The sequence below is a fragment of the Salmo salar genome, unplaced genomic scaffold (genome assembly GCF_905237065.1).
Source record: "Salmo salar unplaced genomic scaffold, Ssal_v3.1, whole genome shotgun sequence".
Taxonomy (NCBI): Eukaryota; Metazoa; Chordata; class Actinopteri; order Salmoniformes; family Salmonidae; genus Salmo; species Salmo salar.
This window is the reverse complement of record NW_025549378.1, coordinates 58,530-82,735: the sequence shown is the minus strand read 5'-3', so window position 1 is coordinate 82,735 and position 24,206 is coordinate 58,530. Positions and strand designations below refer to the sequence as shown.

The 24,206-nt window shown below is 40.6% G+C and overlaps 1 protein-coding gene across 6 annotated transcripts; it reads right to left on the bottom strand.

Moving 5' to 3' along the window:
• Positions 1-1,133: 1,133 nt before the first annotated feature.
• LOC106598422 (28S ribosomal protein S33, mitochondrial) lies at positions 1,134-12,525 on the bottom strand. 6 transcript variants are annotated; one of them, XM_045713214.1, is made up of 3 exons: positions 12,367-12,525; positions 4,080-4,300; positions 1,134-2,682 (listed from the first exon to the last, which is right to left on the bottom strand). In XM_045713214.1, the coding sequence occupies exons 1-3, from the start codon at positions 12,508-12,510 to the stop codon at positions 2,577-2,579; spliced, it is 471 nt and encodes a 156-aa protein (XP_045569170.1). In that variant the 5' UTR covers positions 12,511-12,525; the 3' UTR covers positions 1,134-2,576. The 6 variants fall into 6 exon arrangements, with proteins under 6 accessions (XP_045569170.1, XP_045569171.1, XP_045569174.1 ...); XM_045713215.1 differs by having other exon boundaries at positions 4,098-4,300; XM_045713218.1 differs by having other exon boundaries at positions 4,098-4,300; positions 12,223-12,437.
• Between the last annotated feature and the right edge of the window lie 11,681 nt (positions 12,526-24,206).

The window sequence follows — 24,206 nt, the reverse complement described above, 5'->3', positions numbered from 1 at the left end:
GTGTCTCCTTGGAACGACAGCGGCAGTTTGAGATCCGGCTCGAATAGGACCAATTGTTATAGGAATTTTATATCTTGATGATAATAATCAATAATCAATTCGCCTTGACTAATGCCCAAGGTTTGTAAGACAATGGGTTAAAATAATTAGGCAAGGACTCAGCTTTCTGCAAAAGGTTTCTGTAGCTTTATTCAGAGAACGGTCTGGTGTCAGGATAACAAAACAGTCATTATATAGTTCTTGCTAACTTACGCACATGCATTTACACACAATCCGTTGGTGACCTGCAACCCCCATAAACTTCACACTGTTTATCACCTTCTGGCTCAGCCTGTTCCTTTCCTCCAAGGTTAGGAACTCTCTGAGGTTTTACTCCCTTGACCATCTGCTTCTCTATCTCTCTATACTAATTGCATACACACATTTCTTTCCCTCTCCAGTGGTTCCTGGACTTTCCGGAACGAATCAAACTAATCGATCCCTACATTGATCATTCATTAACCATGCTCTATGACTAATAATTCATCATGGTTTATTGATTCATTTACCTTTATTAGATAATTCTCTTATCAACTATATAGGGAACAGGGCTCTGGTCTAAAGTGGTGCACAACACAGGGAATAGGGCTCTGGTCTAAAGTAGTGCACTACATAGGGAATAAGGCTCTGGTCTATAGTAGTGCACTACATAGGGAATAGGGCTCTGGTCTAAAGTAGTGCACTACATAGGGAATAGGGCTCTGGTCTAAAGTAGTGCACTACATAGGGAATATGGTGGCATTGTTGGACGTAACCAGTCAGTCTCTGGACAAGACCCACTACACCAGTTAACATGTGTATCAAGGTGATCTGAACACACACATGGCTTTATGAACGGTGTGTGTAGCAGCAACATTAAAAGATATCCACGTATTGAGTGACATCCAAATCCAACCACCCTCTGAGACTAGTTTTTCAACAGTTATGAGTTTCTCCTGTCAGACTAAATACATAGAAATATAAGGAATAGAACCAGAGTCTCCATTCAAGTCAAGGATTCAGACATTCTATTTCTATCTATTCAGTCCTATCCGATAGGAGAAATACAGATCACTTTTGAAAAACTGGGCCCTGGGCATCAAGTCATCAAGGGATCAGGTCAGAACAGGTTTTAATGGGTTTCCTGTAGTTACACTAAGTCACTATTAACAACATTGTATAACACAGTACTTACATGGCAATAAACCAGTCACAAAATGGAGAGAGTCCTCCTACACATCTCAGCAGATTTGTTGACAGTATTGTATTCATGACACCTGGTGTTACTCAGAACAGATGTAAAATCAGCAGCTTTGTCTCAGCCAATAGGAACATACTAGCATCACAATGACATGTACTGATGCCCTCCAGGTCTCCTTCACCTATTCACTGTACAGATGGTATGAGAACGGAAAGCTGCTAACAACGCGGATACAATTTAAACCTAAATGAAACATCTTGTAAAGCAATGAACAGAAATGTTTTCTGTACCAAACACACAGCGATCAAAGACTGGTCACTTGTCAGACAGGATGTTCTGTGATGGGATATGAAAGGATCCTCTCAACACATCATCATCATCATCATCAGCTGTTACAAGGGTCCATTTAATATGAACATCCTGAGTGGGGTCACATGTTACCGATGTGAACACAGTTAGGGAGGCCATTCCTCTGGTGTCCCAAAGCAAACGAGGCCTGTTGTGATTCCCCCATAGGTTCTATATGACAGGGAAAGGCTGGGTTTACCCATAGGTCCTATATGACAGGGAAAGGCTGGGTTTACCCATAGGTTCTATATGACAGGGAAAGGCTGGGTTTAGCCATAGGTTCTATATGACAGGGAAAGGCTGGGTTTAGCCATAGGTTCTATATGACAGGGAAAGGCTGGGTTTAGCCATAGGTCCTATATGACAGGGAAAGGCTGGGTTTAGCCATAGGTCCTATATGACAGGGAAAGGCTGGGTTTACCCATAGGTTCTATATGACAGGGAAAGGCTGGGTTTACCCATAGGTTCTATATGACAGGGAAAGGCTGGGTTTAGCCATAGGTCCTATATGACAGGGAAAGGCTGGGTTTACCCATAGGTTCTATATGACAGGGAAAGGCTGGGTTTACCCATAGGTTCTATATGACAGGGAAAGGCTGGGTTTAGCCATAGGTCCTATATGACAGGGAAAGGCTGGGTTTACCCATAGGTTCTATATGACAGGGAAAGGCTGGGTTTACCCATAGGTTCTATATGACAGGGAAAGGCTGGGTTTACCCATAGGTCCTATATGACAGGGAAAGGCTGGGTTTACCCATAGGTCCTATATGACAGGGAAAGGCTGGGTTTACCCATAGGTTCTATATGACAGGGAAAGGCTGGTTTTAGCCATAGGTTCTATATGACAGGGAAAGGCTGGGTTTAGCCATAGGTTCTATATGACAGGGAAAGGCTGGTTTTAGCCATAGGTTCTATATGACAGGGAAAGGCTGGGTTTACCCATAGGTTCTATATGACAGGGAAAGGCTGGGTTTAGCCATAGGTCCTATATGACAGGGAAAGGAAGTGCTTATTTCTTCTTGGTGGCTCTCTTTCCTTCGCCCTTCTTGGGTTTCCCCTTGCCTCGTAGTTTCCTCAACCGCCGCATCTCCTCCTTGAAGTCCTCGTGCTCATCTCTGGTGGGGAAACAGGGAGGAAATGGTGTTACTGAGGTAAGCAGCATTAGTACTAAACTAAAAGGACGTGTTCAGAAGAACAGAGACAAACAGGGTCTAGAAAACTGTCTGGTTAGAACACAGAGACAAACAGGGTCTAGAAAACTGTCTGGTTGGAACACACGAGACAAACAGGTTCTAGAAAACTGTCTGGTTAGAACACAGAGACAAACAGGGTCTAGAAAACTGTCTGGTTAGAACACAGAGACAAACAGGGTCTAGAAAACTGTCTGGTTAGAGCACAGAGACAAACAGGGTCTAGAAAACTGTCTGGTTAGAGCACAGAGACAAACAGGGTCTAGAAAACTGTCTGGTTAGAGCACAGAGACAAACAGGGTCTAGAAAACTGTCTGGTTAGAACACAGAGACAAACAGGGTCTAGAAAACTGTCTGGTTAGAACACAGAGACAAACAGGGTCTAGAAAACTGTCTGGTTAGAGCACAGAGACAAACAGGGTCTAGAAAACTGTCTGGTTAGAACACAGAGACAAACAGGGTCTAGAAAACTGTCTGGTTAGAACACAGAGACAAACAGGGTCTAGAAAACTGTCTGGTTAGAACACAGAGACAAACAGGGTCTAGAAAACTGTCTGGTTAGAACACAGAGACAAACAGGGTCTAGAAAACTGTCTGGTTAGAACACAGAGACAAACAGGGTCTAGAAAACTGTCTGGTTAGAACACAGAGACAAACAGGTTCTAGAAAACTGTCTGGTTAGAGCACAGAGACAAACAGGTTCTAGAAAACTGTCTGGTTAGAACACAGAGACAAACAGGGTCTACAAAACTGTCTGGTTAGAACACAGACAAACAGGGTCTAGAAAACTGTCTGGTTAGAACACAAGAACAGGTTCTAGAAGACTGTCTGGTTAGAACACAGAGACAAACAGGGTCTAGAAAACTGTCTGGTTAGAACACAGAGACAAACAGGGTCTAGAAAACTGTCTGGTTGGAACACAAACAGGGTCTAGAAGACTGTCAGGTTAGAACACAGAGACAAACAGGGTCTAGAAAACTGTCTGGTTAGAACACAGAGACAAACAGGGTCTAGAAAACTGTCTGGTTAGAACACAGAGACAAACAGGGTCTAGAAAACTGTCTGGTTAGAACACAGAGACAAACAGGGTCTAGAAATCTGTCTGGTTAGAACACAGAGACAAACAGGGTCTAGAAGACTGTAATTTCACTGTCTGTGGTTAGCCAGAAGGACCTTCTAAAGCCTCTAGAAGTGGTTCTGGCTAGAGTAGGGCTGTATACATTATTACACAATGCCAAACACAGACATGCCAAAAGAACCCAGATCCCTTTCCCATGAATAGGCCTATGGATCTATTCAGCCCATCGTCACGTCATGTCTACCTGAAGAGTCCCATGTACCGTAGCTTCTGTGTAAGGGCATAGTAGATCTTGTGTTGAGGGTACCAGTCGTACACCTCCTTTTTCTGGGCCATGGGCGGCTCCTTGAACAGCTGGACCACCTTCATGGACTTGTTGTCCGTCGGACGCGCCACATCCCCAAAGATACGTGCGCTGAGACGTGCCATACGCACAGCGTAGTTGGACAGGCTGGCCATAGCTAGCTGAAATACAAGAGGAAAGAGAAGCAGCAAATATTAGTTACAAATATGTCCTCAAAAAATAAACAACTTCTATAGACGGGTTAGCTGACAACGTCACAAAACATGATCGCTTCAAATGGGGCAGAAATCTGTGTTGTGATTCTGGTTGGCCAGATAGCTAGCAACAACGACAGGAAGCTGGCATGTAGGGAATCGTAGGTGGCTCGTTTCAGCTAGTTTCATCTTCTTCTCGATGCCACGTCTTGTTTTGAGGTGTTCTGACTGATGTCTGACCTACGCTAATATGGCTAAAATTCACCCGCTACCTTGCCAACAACTGTAACGATGTATTTGACACAACAAGTGCAGATGTATATATTTTCAATAAACATCAGAGACGAAATATAGTTTACATGTTGTCAACACTCTAAACTGAACAAGAATCTGGGCTTACAGGAGACGTTGAATACAGTCATTCTCTGTTAAGCCCAAGAAGCAGCCATTTAACAGCTTGTCGAACTTAACGTCGAAATAAGCATCAAATCCACCTTTTCTGCACCTCCAATAAAATCCCTTTTTACTACCACGCGCAGATTGGCTGATCCAGCAGATGGAAAGGTCATTGATTATATCCAGAGAGGAACAAACACAGAGCAAGAGGTTTCACTCTTGACAAAATCTATCAAAAAAGAAAAAGCCCAATAAGTTTCTACGCGCTTATTTTGGCCCTAAGCTTGTCGACCTTTGTGACAACGATTCCTAATGGTAGAGCAGAGGCATGAGCATCTCCTAATTAAAGAAGATCTCCGTTTTATCACCTACAACAGTGTAGGAACATAAAATCTAAATTGGTTGTATAAACCTGCTCTACCCAGAACGTAAAAATATTCCACCTGCCCTACCCAGAACGTAAAAAATATTCCACCTGCCCTTCCCAGAACGTAAAAATATTCCACCTGCTCTACCCAGAACGTAAAAATATTCCACCTGCTCTACCCAGAACGTAAAAATATTCCACCTGCTCTACCCAGAACGTAATATTCCACCTGCTCTACCCAGAACGTAATAATATTCCACCTGCTCTACCCAGAACGTAATAATATTCCACCTGCTCTACCCAGAACGTAATAATATTCCACCTGCCCTACCCAGAACGTAATAATATTCCACCTGCTCTACCCAGAACGTAATAATATTCCACCTGCCCTACCCAGAACGTAATAATATTCCACCTGCTCTACCCAGAACGTAATAATATTCCACCTGCCCTACCCAGAACGTAATAATATTCCACCTGCTCTACCCAGAACGTAATAATATTCCACCTGCTCTACCCAGAACGTAATAATATTCCACCTGCCCTACCCAGAACGTAATAATATTCCACCTGCTCTACCCAGAACGTAATAATATTCCACGTGCTCTACCCAGAACGTAATAATATTCCACCTGCTCTACCCAGAACGTAATAATATTCCACCTGCCCTACCCAGAACGTAATAATATTCCACCTGCTCTACCCAGAACGTAATAATATTCCACCTGCCCTACCCAGAACGTAATAATATTCCACCTGCTCTACCCAGAACGTAATAATATTCCACGTGCTCTACCCAGAACGTAATAATATTCCACCTGCTCTACCCAGAACGTAATAATATTCCACCTGCCCTACCCAGAACGTAATAATATTCCACCTGCTCTACCCAGAACGTAATAATATTCCACCTGCTCTACCCAGAACGTAATAATATTCCACCTGCTCTACCCAGAACGTAATAATATTCCACCTGCTCTACCCAGAACGTAATAATATTCCACCTGCTCTACCCAGAACGTAATAATATTCCACCTGCCCTACCCAGAACGTAATAATATTCCACCTGCCCTACCCAGAACGTAATAATATTCCACCTGCCCTACCCAGAACGTAATAATATTCCACCTGCCCTACCCAGAACGTAATAATATTCCACCTGCTCTACCCAGAACGTAATAATATTCCACCTGCTCTACCCAGAACGTAATAATATTCCACCTGCTCTACCCAGAACGTAATAATATTCCACCTGCTCTACCCAGAACGTAATAATATTCCACCTGCTCTACCCAGAACGTAATAATATTCCACCTGCTCTACCCAGAACGTAATAATATTCCACCTGCTCTACCCAGAACGTAATAATATTCCACCTGCTCTACCCAGAACGTAATAATATTCCACCTGCTCTACCCAGAACGTAATAATATTCCACCTGCTCTACCCAGAACGTAATAATATTCCACCTGCTCTACCCAGAAGGTAATAATATTCCACCTGCTCTACCCAGAACGTAATAATATTCCACCTGCTCTACCCAGAACGTAATAATATTCCACCTGCTCTACCCAGAACGTAATAATATTCCACCTGCTCTACCCAGAACGTAATAATATTCCACCTGCTCTACCCAGAACGTAATAACATTCCACCTGCTCTACCCAGAACGTAATAATATTCCACCTGCTCTACCCAGAACGTAATAATATTCCACGTGCTCTACCCAGAACGTAATAATATTCCACCTGCTCTACCCAGAACGTAATAATATTCCACCTGCCCTACCCAGAACGTAATAATATTCCACCTGCTCTACCCAGAACGTAATAATATTCCACCTGCCCTACCCAGAACGTAATAATATTCCACCTGCTCTACCCAGAACGTAATAATATTCCACGTGCTCTACCCAGAACGTAATAATATTCCACCTGCTCTACCCAGAACGTAATAATATTCCACCTGCCCTACCCAGAACGTAATAATATTCCACCTGCTCTACCCAGAACGTAATAATATTCCACCTGCTCTACCCAGAACGTAATAATATTCCACCTGCTCTACCCAGAACGTAATAATATTCCACCTGCTCTACCCAGAACGTAATAATATTCCACCTGCTCTACCCAGAACGTAATAATATTCCACCTGCCCTACCCAGAACGTAATAATATTCCACCTGCTCTACCCAGAACGTAATAATATTCCACCTGCCCTACCCAGAACGTAATAATATTCCACCTGCCCTACCCAGAACGTAATAATATTCCACCTGCTCTACCCAGAACGTAATAACATTCCACCTGCTCTACCCAGAACGTAATAATATTCCACCTGCTCTACCCAGAACGTAATAATATTCCACCTGCTCTACCCAGAACGTAATAATATTCCACCTGCTCTACCCAGAACGTAATAATATTCCACCTGCCCTACCCAGAATGAAATAATATTCCACCTGCTCTACCCAGAACGTAATATAGATTCTTTCCAGACAAGGCATTTTTTCAGTTGCTTGCATCTTTTTATTCAGACCTTATTTGGAAGTACATAAAGGTCGTGACGGCAGTAATGATGATAGTTGCTCAGAGAAACTCCATTCTTTGGAAGCTAATTCCCATATATATTTTGACATTATTAAGCTTGAAAAGCTGGTGAATGGCTGTTTCCTGGGTTTAAAGTGGAACTGACTGCATTTTAGCAACATGAAATCTTATTAAAATCTGTTCATATACAACCCATGAATATCTGACAAGCGAGCGCTTGGTCATATGGCCATTTTCACATTTTCATGAATGTTTGGGCATTTGCGAAAATTCCATAGCAATATAGAGTGGGAAAGTGGCCTTGCGTTTGGACAATTTATAGACACTGCAGTAAATAAACCATCTTTCTTGTCCAGGACCAGAGTCTATGCAGACTGGTGCACCATAGCCAATCAGAACTACAGTAGGACTATATACAAACATGCCATTTGCACACAGGCCTGCCATCATTCACTATGAACTGGACTGTGTGTTTACAGGCAGTAGGGCCTGCCATCATTCACTATGAACTGGATTGTGTGTTAACAGGAAGTAGGACCTGTCATCATTCACTTTGAACTGGACTGTGTTTTACAGGCAGTAGGGCCTGCCATCATTCACTATGAACTGGACTGTGTTTTAACAGGCAGTAGGGCCTGTCATCATTCACTTTGAACTGGACTGTGTGTTAACAGGAAGTAGGACCTGTCATCATTCACTATGAACTGGACTGTGTGTTTACAGGAAGTAGCAACAGAGCGACTTTAGATCAATAGAACACATTCACCAAAAGCCACAAAATACACCTGAATGGATTTCTGTTAATATGTAAATACCATGGGAGTCCTCTTACATTTGGGAACTTTTATAGTCCTGTTGATCAAACAATCATGACAAGGTAGGCTATCTTTTCACTATATACACACACACACACATCAACAAGATCAACATCTAATGCTAGTCAACAAAGCAAGATTAGCGCAAAACCCTCTCAAACTTTTTTTTTAGCTAGTTTGCCATCACAATTGCACTGTTAGGGCCTCCTGAGTGGTCTAAGGCACTGCATCACGGTGCTAGATGTGCCACTAGATGTGACACCCATGGGACACCGTCCAATTGGCCGGGTTAGGGGAGGGTTTGGCCGGCAGGGATGTTCTTGTCCCATCGCACACTAGCGACTCCTGTGGCGGTGCGGGCGTAGTGCACGCTGACACAGTCACCAGGTGTACGGTGTTTCCTCCGTCACATTGGTGCGGCTGGCTTCCGGGTTAAGCGGGCATTGTGCGCTACGGCTCTCGACCTTCGACCCTCCCGAGTCCGTACGGGAGTTGCAGCGATGGGACAAGACTGTAACTACCAATTGGACAGCAAGAAATCGGGGAGAAAAATAAATAAATACTAAAAACAATTTGCGCTGATAAGCAATGGACAATTGTAGCCTCCTCACCCTTCTGCAGCTTGCCTTCCAACAATGCATGCTTGTCCCAACCAAACACCCAAGCTAACAGGCTAAAGTTGGGTTGCTAGCTACTTCCAGACACATAATGAGAGAACACCTCACTCTGATCATTTGACTCCCCCTAGCAGACCTGGTTAGGTTGTTTACATGTTATGCAGCATTTTTTTTACTAACTTACTTTCTTTGCCTACATTTACTGACACCAGTCATATTTAGCAGGTGTTGCACGTTGGTATCATCAGTTATTCAGCGCTCTGGCACGCTCAGGCGAGAGTGCTCTGAAATCGAAGTAGATAATCAGAGTGAATTTGCAAAACGCAAGAGATATGCTAACTGGATAACAGTCGTTCAATTTCAGAATAGCTAAATGATTAACATGTCTTGCTAGCTAACCAAATGACACCTGCATCCATATCTCTGTAGCCACCGGAAAATTCAGTCACTCACCCACTCCTCCGATGACATCCTCCTAGCAGCTAGCTATCTAGCTAAGTTCAGTCTCTGTGTTTTAGCTTGCTACATAGATAGCTACGCTAGCCTATCAGCTACATTATAACTGACTTGTGATCATTGGCCTTGGCCTTGCTAGTTTGATTGAATCAAATTTTATTGGTCACATACACATGGTTAGCAGATGTTAATGCGAGTGTAGCAAAATGCATGTTCTTCTAGCTCCAACAGTGCAGTAATATCTAACAATTCCCCAACAACTACCTAATACACACAAATCTAAAGGGGTGAATGAGAATATGTACATATAAGTATATGGATGAGCGATGGCTGAGCAGCATCAACAAGGTGCAGTAGATGGTATAAAATACAGTATATACATGTGATATGAGTAATGTAAGATATGTAAACATTATTAAAGTGGCATTGTATAAAGTGACTAGTGATCCATTTATTAAAGTGTCCAGTGATTGGGTCTCAGTGTAGGCAGAAGCCTCTCTGAGTTAGTGATTGCTGTTTAGCAGTCTGATGACCTTGAGATTGAAAAACTGCTTCTATCTCTCGGTGATCATATTGACATTCCCAGCCGTAGTTACATTTGTCCGTTTTTGTCCAAAAAATATCGAGCCATTGAAACAGAAACAGTGCATTCTGAATGGTACCAGGTCCGCTGTGATTTACAACATGATAGCAATATTTTCTGGACCACCAAGACATGTATTGGTTTATTATATAAATCATGTATTGAACTGCATCTATCTATTCTGACAACAGTGCCTTGGTGTACGGCATGGAATGTTAAGTCAAATATAACCTATTTATAAAACCTCTTATGAAGTTGGTTTCGTAGCATAAAACTGGGAATATGATATTTTTTACTGATATTATGATTGTCTGTTTTCAGTGGCGTAAAGTACTTAAGTAGTACTTTTAAGTATTTTTACTTAAGTAGTTTTTTTGGGGTATCTGTACTTTACTATTTAAATTTGTCAACTTTTACTTTACTACATTCCTAAAGAAAATCATGTACTTTCTACTCCGTACATTTTCCCTGACAACCAAAAGTACTCGTTGCATTTTGAATGCATAGCAGGACAGGAAAATTATCTAATTCATGCACTTAAAGAGAAAATCCCTTGTCATCCCTACTGCATCTGATCAGGCAGACTCACTAAACACAAAGGCTTTGTTTGTATATTATGTCTGAGTGTTGGGGTGTGCCCCTGGCTATCAGTCAATAAAAATAAAAATACAAATTGAATTGTGCCGTCTGGTTTGCTTAATATAAGGAATTTGAAATGAGTTATACTTTAACTTTTGATACTTAAGTATATTTAAATCCAAAACCCTTTTTTACTTTTACTCAAGTAGGATTTTACTTGGTGACTTTCACTTGAGTCATTTTCTATAAAAGGAATCTTTACTTTTACTCAAGTATAACAATTGGGTACTTTTCCCACCACTGTGTGTTTCATATCTGCAAAGTAGTTCCTCTTTAAATAGTCCAAGTGCCACCCACCAAAAATGTGTTGGACCTTCCGTCTGACTACGCAATCCACTGTTTCATCAGCCCAGCCAGGCAATTTATAAACTTGATCTCCACTATAAAAAGCATCTAGACATTATCTCACATTTCTTTTAGATTAACAATTAGTTTTAAACAGCAGAGATTTGTATAAACCTTGCCGTCTCTCCGACATTTGCTAAATTGATTCAATATTCAAATTCCACCTCCAGCTGTCCCATATCATAGTAATGAACGGGGGAGTTGGGACGAGACAGACAGCGTTTCTCAGCCAGTTGAAATCATGAATCAGCTGGCATCATTTTTATGGATATATAAAAATACATTTAAAATGAAATAAAAAGATGGTCCAACTAAAGGAATTGCAGCAGTCTTTCTGGCTCCAGTGTTTGAAGTGATTGTAGTTGTGTTGTCTGCTAGCTGCTCTGAACAACAGGGGTCCTGACCAGAGAGAACATTTTCTATGCCAGGAGAAACCGCACCTCATTAGCTCATTGTTGTGGACGTATCCAAATAAAATGTCACTAGAAAACTGATTAAACAAATGCCAAATGTAGCTAGTGTATTGTTTTTGACCTGACTAAGTTAGCCGTAGTTGGCTAGCTAGCAAAACAAGAGAGAAGAACGGTTATGTCGGGTCTAACACCCGTACCAATATCCTCCAAAAACACCAGCTTCTCGGGCATTTTTTCATTTAAATAAACACTGTATGGTTCAAAACTTGTAAAAGTAGATTTAAAAATAAATAAAAATAATAATACATTTTGCACCGAAATCCGAGCGCATATTGGGTTATTTCCCTAACAACATCCTGGCGTTGCCGTTTTACCTTAGTTACTATTAATTTCACAGAACTATTTGTGAGTTCGGTATATATATAAATAAATAAAAGCTGAAAACACATGTTACCGGTCTTTTTTGGGCCTTGGTTTAAAATAATAATCGCCATATTGAACGTCTTGTGTAAAACCCAGTATTTCCCCCCATAGTAGCTAAACAACCAACCCGTTAATGAAACAGCTTCATGGTTTTAAAACCAATGGAAAAATCATAGCCAACAAACATATCATAAAGTTGATGATCAGTGTGAAAACATGCACCAGACAGAGGAAAGCACATACTGAATAACAAAATGGCTCACTGTGTCCACAGCCAAATACAGACCTGGAATCACCGCGACGTGTGGACTGGCTTTGTTATATCCAATGTTGATATGTTACCATGTTCTACACGATAATGGTATACCTTGCTACTCAGTATGTGTGTCACTAGTAGTTATTATTGTATTTCGTTAAATATGTCGCTAACCTTCAAGCATGCCACCACTGCTATTCTTCTTCTTCGATGAGGATTATCGGCGGGTTGGCATCCAATACATGTTGCATTACCGCCACCTACTAGACTGGAGTATAACTCCCTTATACTTGGCTTGAAAATGTCAAATAAATACATTAATACCCCTACACTCACTAAAAACCCACCACCTTAATCCACTATTTAAATCTATCTAGTTCTACTTCAGACCAACAGCCTGAAAGGACGGGACACCACCACTCAACACACCCTGTAACTCTTCTGAGGTAAAGTCTTGTACACTCAAATACCTCACTGCAGCTGCCACCACAACCTCAACATCCAGAGACTTACGTTCCATCCCTACAGTACAGTTGATAACCATTGCTATAAATGCTAAAAATCCAATCTTACTGAAGCATACTGTACCAGTCAAAAGTTTGGACACACCGGCTCATTCAAGGGTTTTTCTTTATTTGTACTATTTTCTACATTGTAGAATAATAGTGAAGACCTCAAAACTATGAAATAACACATATGGAATCATGTAGTAACCAAAAGTGTTAAACAAATCAAAATATATTTTAGATTCTTCAAAGTAGCCACCTTATGCCTTGATGCACCTTATGCCTTGATGACAGCTTTGCACACTCTTGGCATTCTCTCAACCAGCTTAACCTGGAATGCTTTTCCAACAGTCTTGAAGGAGTTCCCACATATGCTGAGCACTTGTTGGCTGCTTTTCCTTCACTCTGTGGTCCAACTCATCCCAAACCATCTCAATTGGGTTGAGGTCGGGTGATTATGGGGGCCAGGTCATCTGATGCAACACTCCATCACTCTCCGTCTTGGTCAAATAGCCCTTACACAGCCTGGAGGTGTGTTGGGTCATTGTCCTGTTGAAAAACAAATGATCGTCCCACTAAGCCCAAACCAGATGGGACGGCGTATTGCTGCAGAATGCTGTGGTAGCCATGCTGGTTAAGTGTGCCTTGAATTCAAAATAAATCACAGACTGCAAAGCATCCCCACACAATTGCACTTCCTCCTCCATGCTTCACGGTGGGAACCATACATGCAGAGATCATCCAGTCACCTACTCTGGTCTCACAAAGACAAGGTGGTTGGAACTAAAAATCTCAAATTTGGACTCATCAGACCAAAGGACAGATGAGCATGTTTTGAAACTAATCGTGAACGTTTATGATGTGTTGGCTATGCTCTTTTGCACACCAGTATTTCTACTTGCACATTATCATCTGCACATCTATCATTCCAGTGTTAATTTACTAAATTGTAATTACTTGCTACTATGGCCTATTTATTGCCTTACCTCCTCACGCCATTTGCACCCACTGTATATAGACGTTCTTTTTTTTCTATTGTGTTATTGACTGTATGTTTGTTTATTCCATGTGTAACTCTGTGTTGTTGTTTGTGTCGCACTGCTTTGCTTTATCTTGGCCAGGTCGCAGTTGTAAATGAGAACTTGTTCTCAACTAGCCTACCTGGTTAAATAAAGGTTAAATAAAAATGTGATTGGTATTAAACCATGACCAATGAAGCTTTTTGATAATCGGGTTGGTTGTTTAGAAACTATGTGGCTAAGTTCAACATAGTGATTGTTATTTTAGTCCAAGGGCCACAAATACATCGGTAACGTATGTTTCTTCAGGTATTGCAAGGACGGACACCGAACGCACAAGTAGTTCTGTGTGCAACAAAAGTTACTAAGGTAAAACGGCAACGCCGGAATGTTGTTAGGGAAACAACCCAAAATGCACTATGATTTCCATGACGCAAATCTCCGCTGTTGAAAACTAAATTGTAGTCTAAAAGAAATGTGAGATAATGTCTAGATGCTTTTTATAGTGGAGATCAAGTTTATAAATTGCCTGGCTGGGCTGATGAGACAGTGGACTGTGCAGTCAGATCTTTATTTAGTATATATTTTTTTAAATAGATTTTTCATATATATTTTTTTATTATAACATTTCAAATTACAATACAAACGTAGGACATCAATACATGTATATTTTCTCTGAAGAAACATAAAATGACATTAAAAGTAAGAAAAAAAAAAAAAAAAACACAAAAATGTACTTTCAAAAGTTAAAGTTAATATAATCAAATAAAGGCCAGGGGTTACAGTTGTACAAACATATGATAGAGTTGTAAGAATACAGTGTTTCTTTTGTTATTGATGAATTCTAGAAATTGTATTAAATATTGGATTTCAACTAAAAAATGTATTGCATTTGGGGACAGATTTCAAATATTTGTTTTTGTGTATATTAAATTTACCAGAGAGAATGAGGAATGAATGACTAATTCAGTGGTTTTGTTTTCATTTGAATAATAACATTACATTTTTCATTGTAAATACCTGGGTCTTATTGATTAAATAAAAAATGTACATACTTAACTCGCTCCAAAATAACTTCACAGAGTCACACTCATAAAAAAAATTGTAAAACAGTTTCCCCTTCTTTATCACAGAAAAGGCATATTTCTTGTAAGTCCATGAGTAGACAAGATATTGCAAGGGTATATTTTGTGCAAGATTTTAAAATGAATTTCTTTTACTTTATTTGATTTGAACAAAAAAAATGTGTGAGGGAGCAACCAAGCTTTCTTCCATTAAATTTCAGTAATATATGCGTTCCAGAAGATTTTCCATCAAGGAGGGATCTTGTTGTTGGAGTGAAAAAGTATTATTACATTTCCTATCCAGCAGGGGGGCAACCTTCTAACATAAATTGTGCATCTATCTTGACGTGTTTTCCAAAACACAAATCAGATTTAATTAATTGAGTAAATCCTGAAGGTATTGCGTTGCATATAGAATTAATTATTTATAATGTATTGGTAAGTTATATGTTTCTAAGACCTTCCTATAAGATAGTATATTCCCTTCTTTATCAAAAAAATCAAGCACAAATATAATATTTATTACAAACCACTTAAGAACAAAGACTTGGTTTTTTAACAACAATATCTTTGTTGTTCCACAGAAGTGCCTTGTGTGGCTGAAGAGTTGTAGACAACATAGTTTCCAGGATAGAAGAGCCAGTTCATGAAATTTGGACAGTTTGATGGTAATTCTGCTGGAGAATAATTGCACATCCACAAAAAATTGAAGACAACCCCATTTCATAAAAATATGACAGGGAATGAAGAACCATATAGATTCAGAGCGAAGCATACAGCTTTTTATCCAGTTTACCTTTAAAAAAGGTATTGTTGATATCAATGAATTCTAGTACATCAAGCCCACCATAAGCTCTATGGTTTGATATTACAGACTTATTAAGTTTGCGTCGTTTATTTTTCCATATAAAGTCTAGGAAAGTTTTGTTGATATCCTTGCTGGTTTGATCAGATAGGGATAGAGCATGGTAGACAAACCGTGACAGACCATCTGCTTTGGACAGTAAAACCCTTCCAATAATAGAGAGAGAAATTGAGATGTTGACGGACAATATGATTTTTCGCCATGTGCAGCCCTAAATATTTCACATTACCTTTCACTGGAATATTCTCAACAGATTGGTAATTTGAGTTATTATGGGACAATATTTCGCATTTATTTAAGTTAAGTTCCAGACCAGAAGCAGAAGATAATGATTTGATAATATTAAGTCCATGGCTTAAGCCTGAAACATGGCTTAAGCCTGATGAATTTACTGTGTTAAATGAGGCCTCACCCCCAGGTTACATTAGTGACCATACCCCCCGTGCATCCGGCAAAGGCGGAGGTGTTGCTAACATTTACGATAGCAAATTTCAATTTACAAAAAAAAAAACAACAATGACGTTTTCGTCTTTTGAGCTTCTAGTCATGAAATCTATGCAGCCTACTCACTCACTTTTTATAGCTACTGTTTATAGGCCTCCTGGGCCATATGCAGTGTTCCTCACTGAGTTCCCTGAATTCCTATCGGATCTTGTAGTCATAGCAGATAATATTCTAATTTTTGGTGACTTTAACATTCACATGGAAAAGTCCACAGACCCACTCCAAAAGGCTTTCGGAGCCATCATCGACTCAGTGGGTTTTGTCCAACATGTCTCTGGACCTACTCACTGCCACAGTCATACTCTGGACCTAGTTTTGTCCCATGGAATAAATGTTGTGGATCTAAATGTTTTCCTCATAATCCTGGACTATCGGACCACCATTTTATTACGTTTGCAATTGCAACAAATAATCTGCTCAGACCCCAACCAAGGAGCATTAAAAGTCGTGCTATAAATTCTCAGACAACCCAAAGATTCCTTGATGCCCTTCCAGACTGCCTCTGCCTACCCAAGGACGTCAGAGGACAAAAATCAGTTAACCACCTAACCGAGGAACTCAATTTAACCTTGCGCAATACCCTAGATGCAGTTGCACCCCTAAAAACTAAAAACATCTGTCATAAGAAACTAGCTCCCTGGTATACAGAAAATACACGAGCTCTGAAGCAAGCTTCCAGAAAATTGGAACGGAAATGGCGCCACACCAAACTGGAAGTCTTCCGACTAGCTTGGAAAGACAGTACCGTGCAGTATCGAAGAGCCCTTACTGCTGCTCGATCATCCTATTTTTCCAACTTAATTGAGGAAAATAAGAACAATCCGAAATTTCTTTTTGATACTGTCGCAAAGCTAACTAAAAAGCAGCCTTCGCAAATGGAGGATGGCTTTCACTTCAGCAGTAATAAATGTATGAACTTCTTTGAGGAAAAGATCATGATCATTAGAAAGCAAATTACAGACTCCTCTTTAAATCTGGGTATTCCTCCAAAGCTCCATTGTCCTGAGTCTGCACAACTCTGCCAGGACCTAGGATCAAGGGAGATACTAAAGTGTTTTAGTACTATATCTCTTGAATCCATGCTTTTGTTACTTCTAGGCTGGACTACTGCAATGCTCTACTTTCCGGCTACCCGGATAAAGCACTAAATAAACTTCAGTTAGTGCTAAATACGGCTGCTAGAATCCTGACTAGAACCAAAAAATTTGATCATATTACTCCAGTGTTAGCCTCCCTACACTGGCTTCCTGTTAAGGCAAGGGCTGATTTCAAGGTTTTACTGCTAACCTACAAAGCATTACATGGGCTTGCTCCTACCTATCTTTCCGATTTGGTCCTGCCGTACATACCTACACGTACGCTACGGTCACAAGACGCAGGCCTCCTAATTGTCCCTAGAATTTCTAAGCAAACGGCTGGAGGTAGGGCTTTCTCCTATAGAGCTCCATTTTTATGGAATGGTCTGCCTACCAATGTGAGAGACGCAGACTCAGTCTCAACCTTTAAGTCTTTACTGAAGACTTATCTCTTCAGTAGGTCCTATGATTAAGTATAGTCTGGCCCAGGAGTGTGAAGGTGAACGGAAAGGCTGGAGCAACGAACCGCCCTTGCTGTCTCTGCCTTGCCGGTTCCCCTCTTTCCACTGGGATTCTCTGCCTCTAACCCTTTTACAGAGGCTGAGTCACTGGCCTACTGGTGTTCTTCCATGCCGTCCATGGGAGGGGTGCGTCACTTGAGTGGGTTGAGTCACTGACGTGGTCTTCCTGTCTGGGTTGTTGGCGCCCCCCTTGGGTTGTGCCATGGCGGAGATCGTTGTGGGCTATACTCGGCCTTGTCTTAGGACGGTAAGTTGGTGGTTGGAGACATCCCTCTAGTGGTGTGGGGGCTGTGCTTTGGCAAAGTGGGTGGGGTTATATCCTGCCTGTTTGGCCCTGTCCGGGGTATCATCGGATGGGGCCACAGTGTCTTCTGATCCCTCCTGTCTCAGCCTCCAGTATTTATGCTGCAGTAGTTTATGTGTCGGGGGGCTAGGGACAGTCTGTTACATCTGGAGTATTTCTCTTGTCTTATCCGGTGTCCTGAGTGAATTTAAATATGCTCTCTCTAATTCTATCTTTCTCTCTTTCTGTCTTTCTCTCAGAGGACCTGAGCCCTAGGACCATGCCTCAGGACTACCTGGTATGATGACTCCTTGCTGTCCCCAGTCCACCTGGCTGTGCTGCTGCTCCAGTTTCAACTGTTCTGCCTGCGGCTATGGAACCCTGACCCGTTCACCGGACGTGCTTGTTGCACCCTCGACAACTACTATGATTATTATTATTTGACCATGCTGGTCATTTATGAACATTTTAACGTCTTGACCATGTTCTGTTATAATATCCACCCTGCACAGCCAGAAGAGGACTGGCCACCCCTCATAGCCTGGTTCCTCTCTAGGTTTCTTCCTAGGTTTTTGGCCTTTCTAGGGAGTTTTTCCTAGGGAGTTTTTCCTAGCCACCGTGCTTCTTTCACATGCTTTGCTTGCTGTTTGGGGTTTTAGGCTGGGTTTCTGTACAGCACTTTGAGAATATCAGCTGATGTACGAAGGGCTATATAAAAATAAATTTGATTTGATTTGATTTGAATAGCAACTTGATTCTTGTCTTTTAGAAGCAGAGCTGTATCGTCTCCTAATTGAGATATTTGTATTTATTTTCCAAAAATTGAAATACCTTGTAATTCAAGGGTTGTTTAAAATGCTAATAAATAGTAATTCTACAACTAAAAGGAATAAGAAAGCTGAAAAAGGGCAACCCTGGCGTACACTACGGTGAATATTAAATATTTTAGATGTTCTATTATGATTCATCTTAACACAATTAATATCGTTATAAAAACAGATCGATCACAGAGAAAAGCTAGTACCGAAACCAAACGTGTGCAACGAATGTATTAGGGACTTGTGTTCTATTGTATAAAATGCTTTACAAAAGTTGAGGAATATTATAATACTGTCGGAGTCAACTGAATCAGCGCGAACAATCAAGTCTAAAACTAAACTAACGTTACAGCTGATGTGGCGACATTTCATGAAACCAATTTGGGTTTCATTAATAAGGTGGTTTTTGGCCCATTTTAAGTCTATTAGCTTATGCTAAAGTTATCAATTTATTATCTGTATTTAATAATCTAATAGGTCTCCAATTAGAACAACACATTTTTGGTGAGTGTCCCTTGGACTGTTTAAAGTGGAACTGACAGCGTTTTAATAACTACTTTGCAGTCAAAAATATCAAATTCTCAGTTTATGCTCAGAAACCAGGTTTTAAAAATAGGTTATATTTGACTCAACATTCCATGACACACATGAAGGCATTGTTTTTGGTCAGCCAAAACATATTGCTATCACATTGTAAATTACAGCTGCCCTGGTACATTGTTCCTTCCTCCATTCGATATATACTGTTTCACTTTCAACGACTCAATATTTTGGACAGAATTTGACGAATGTAACTAAGGCTGGGAATGTCAATACAATCAAACTAGTAAGGCCAAGGCCAGTGGTCACAAGTCAGTTAAAATGTGGCTGATAGGCTAGCGTATCTATTTATGTAGCAAGCTAAAACACAGAGACTGAACTTAGCTAGCTGCTAGGAGGATGTCATCGGAGGAGTGGGTGAGTGACTGAATTTTCCGGTGGCTACAGAGATGGGGATGCAGGTGTCATTTGGTTTGCTAGCAAGACATGTTAATCGTTTAGCTATTCTGAAATTGAACGACTGTTATCCAGTTAGCATATCTCTTGCGTTTTGCAAATTCACTCTTGACTATTGTTAAGGCTGCATGTGTTCGAATCTGATATAGGAACAAAGAGTCAATTATATTTTATACTAATGTCAATATTTATTCAGCAGTTAATAAATGGTAAATGCAAATTCCGTATATACGGGTTCACTGTAACATCACGCAGGATGAAAACAGAGAAGTCCCAACACCCCAACATCCCCTTGACTTATACTCTAACAGAGATAGTTCCTGTTTGCGAACAGGCCTGTTAGAGTAGAGGCTCAGCATGGTTTAAACTTACTGGCCTATCGCTGGTGTTGGCGCTAAAGCTAGTCCAGCCCCTTAGCGCTGTAGCTCCGTGGTCATCTTTGCAGAAGCAGGGTCTCGGGTTGGCGCTCTCGTTGTTTGCACTGAAGTTTCCTGTTATGTTCTTTCTCAGTGTATTTCCATTGTTCTTTCACACTCTTTAAGCTGTTGCATTTAACACAGTTTAGATCGCACCCCACTTCCCTCGCATGCTCACATCTATGCATAGCACAAGTTCTTCAGTTTATTATACTCCATTATACTTAATAGCTTAAAAGTATAGCTTAAAGCTTAGCGCCCCATTATGAAGGGCCAAATCTCACAATATCTACTTAGATTTCAGAGCACTCTCGCCAGAGCGCAAAATAACTGATGAATTGACCAATGCAACACCTGCTGAATATGACTGGTGTCAGTAAATGTAGGCAATGAAAGTAAGTCAGTCACAAACATGCTAAATAACATGCAAACAGCCTAACAAGGGTGTTTGCATTCTGGGGTGAGTCAAATGGGCAGAGTGAGGTGTTCTCTCATTTGTGTAGCTAGCTAGCCAACTTTTATTTTTTATTTAACCTTTATTTAACTAGGCAAGTCAGTTAAGAACAAATTCTTCTTTACAAGGACGGCCTAGGAACAGTCTGTTAACCTCTATGGGCTACTCAACAGCCAGTTGAATCCTGTGGCACGTTATTCAAATACCTTAGATATGATATTACTTCAATTTTTCAAAAATATGACTATTTTACACCATTTGAAAGATAAGACTCTCGTTAATCTAACCACACTGTCCGATTTCAAAAAGGCTTTACAACGAAAGTAAAACATTAGATTATGTCAGCAGAGTACCGAGCCAGAAATAATCAGACACCCATTTTTCAAGCTAGCATATAATGTCACAAAAACCAAAACCACAGCTAAATGCAGCACTAACCTTTGATCTTCATCAGATGACAACCCTAGGACATTATGTTATACAATACATGCATGTTTTGTTCAATCAAGTTCATATTTATATCAAAAACCAGCTTTTTACATTAGCATGTGACTAGCATGTGACTAGCATTCCCACCGAACACTGCCGGTGAATTTACTAAATTACTCACGATAAACGTTCACAAAAAGCATAACAATTATTTTAAGAATTATAGATACAGAACTCCTCTATGCACTCGATATGTCCGATTTTAAAATAGCTTTTCGGTGAAAGCACATTTTGCAATATTCTCAGTAGATAGCCCGGCATCACAGGGCTAGCTATTTAGACACCTAGCAGGTTTAGCACTCATCAAAGTCAGATTTACTATAAGAAAAATGTTATTACCTTTGTTCTCTTCGTCAGAATGTCACTCCCAGGCTATCTACTGTCAATAACGAATGTTGGTTTGGTTCAAAACTAATCTCATCGTTATATCCAAACATCGCCGTTTTGTTCGTGCGTTCTAGACACTATCCTAAAGGGTAACTAATGACCAGCATTCGCAATTCGTGACAAAAGAATCTAAATATTAATTACCGTGCTTCGAAACATGTCAACCGCTGTTTACAAAATCATTTTATGCAATTTTTAACTCATAACAAGCGATAATATTCAAGGTGACCGGGAATCTGCGTTTAAATAAACAGACAAAAGAAAAGAAAGCATTCGGTCGACGCGAGGCGTCCTAACCCATAGTACTCTGGTGGCCACTTGCCAAAAGCGATAAAGTGTTTCGGCCAGAGCCTGCCTCGATATCGTTCAACCTTTTTAACGGGCTCTGAGACCTCTAGTGGAAGCAACGTAGGAAGTGTCACATTATTGCACATCCTGTGTCTTCAATGAAAGAGCCAAGTTTAAACACTACTTCTCAGACAGGTATCCACTTCCTGCTTCAGAAAACTTCTCAGGTTTTGGCCTGCCAAAGGAGTTCTGTTATACTCACAGACACCATTCAAACAGTTTTGGAAACTTTAGAGTGTTTTCTATCCATATATAATAAGTATATGCATATTCTAGTTACTGGGCAGGAGTAGTAACCAGATTAAATCGGGTACGTTTTTTTATCCAGCTGTGTCAATACTGCCCCCTAGCCCTAACAGGTTTTAACTGCCTTGTTCAGGGGCAGATTTTTACCTTGTCAACAGATTTTTAACCTTGTCAGCTCAGGGACTTGATCCACCAACCTTTCGGTTACTGGCCCAACACTCTAACCACTAGGTTACCTGCCGCCCAACTTTAGCCAGTTAGCCTGGGTGCTTGGTTGGGACAAGCATGCATTGGCAGGCAAGCAGCAGAAGGACGAGGAGGCTACAATTCCCCGTTGCTTATCAGTGCAGGTTTGACGACCAACTCGCTGAAACAGTTTGAGAGGGTTTATCTAATGTTCCTCCATTAGATTTGAGATAATCTTGCTCTGACTAGCATTAGTTGTTGATCTTGTTGTCGATGTGCATATAGGAAAAGATAGCCTACCTTGTCATGATTGTTTGATCAACAGGACTATAAAAGTTCCCAAATGTAAGAGGACTCCCATGGTATTTACATATTTACAGAAATCCATTCAGGTGTATTTTGTGGCTTTTGGTGAATGTGTTCTATTGACCTAAAGTCGCTCTGTTGCTACTTCCTGTAAACACACAGTCCAGTTCATAGTGAATGATGACAGATCCTACTTCCTGTAAACACACAGTCCAGTTCATAGTGAATGATGGCAGGCCCTACTGCCTGTAAACACAGTCCAGTTCATAGTGAATGATGACAGGCCTGTGTGCAAATGGCATGTTTGTATATAGTCCTACTGTAGTTCTGATTGGCTATGGTGCACCAGTCTGCATAGACTCTGGTCCTGGACAAGAAATATGGTTTATTTACTGCAGTGTCTAATAAATTGTCCAAACGCAAGTCCACTTTCCCACTCTATATTGCTATGGAATTTTCACAAATGACTTACTATACATAATTCCCAAACATTCTATGAATTTATGAAACCGTGAAAATTACCAAATCTAAGTGCTCTCTTGTCAGAAATTCCTGGGTTGTAAATGAACAGATTTTAATATGATTTCATGTTTCTAAAACGCAGTCAGTTCCACTTTAAACCCAGGAAGCAGCCTTTCAATTTGACATTCACCAGCTTTTCAAGCTTAATACTGTCAAAATATATTTGGGAATTAGCTACCAAAGAATGGAGTTTCTCTGAGCAACTATCGTCATTACTGCCGTCACGACCTTTATGTACTTCCAAATAAGGTCTGAATAAAAAGATGCAAGCAACTGAAAAAATGCCTTGTCTGGAAAGAATCTATATTACGTTCTGGGTAGAGCAGGTGGAATATTATTACATTCTGGGTAGAGCAGGTGGAATATTATTTCGTTCTGGGTAGAGCAGGTGGAATATTATTTCGTTCTGGGTAGAGCAGGCGGAATATTATTTCATTCTGGGTAGAGCAGGTGGAATATTATTTCGTTCTGGGTAGAGCAGGTGGAATATTATTTCGTTCTGGGTAGGGCAGGTGGAATATTATTACGTTCTGGGTAGAGCAGGTGGAATATTATTACGTTCTGGGTAGGGCAGGTGGAATATTATTACGTTCTGGGTAGGGCAGGTGGAATATTACGCTCTGGGTAGAGCAGGTGGAATATTATTACGTTCTGGGTAGAGCAGGTGGAATATTATTACGTTCTGGGTAGAGCAGGTGGAATATTATTACGTTCTGGGTAGAGCAGGTGGAATATTATTACGTTCTGGGTAGACCTGGTGAATTAACTGATTAGATGTTATGTTCCTACACTGTTGTAGGTGATAAAACCGAGATCTTCTTTAATTACGAGATGCTCATGCCTCTGCTCTACCATTGGGAATCGTTGTCACAAAGGCGACAAGCTTAGGTCCAATATAAGCCAATAGAAACGATATCTGGCCATCCAGAAATACGACAATACAGATTTATTTCCCCATTGAAGCGAGCGTGTGGTTTTCGTGACGTTGTCAACTAACCCTAACTATTT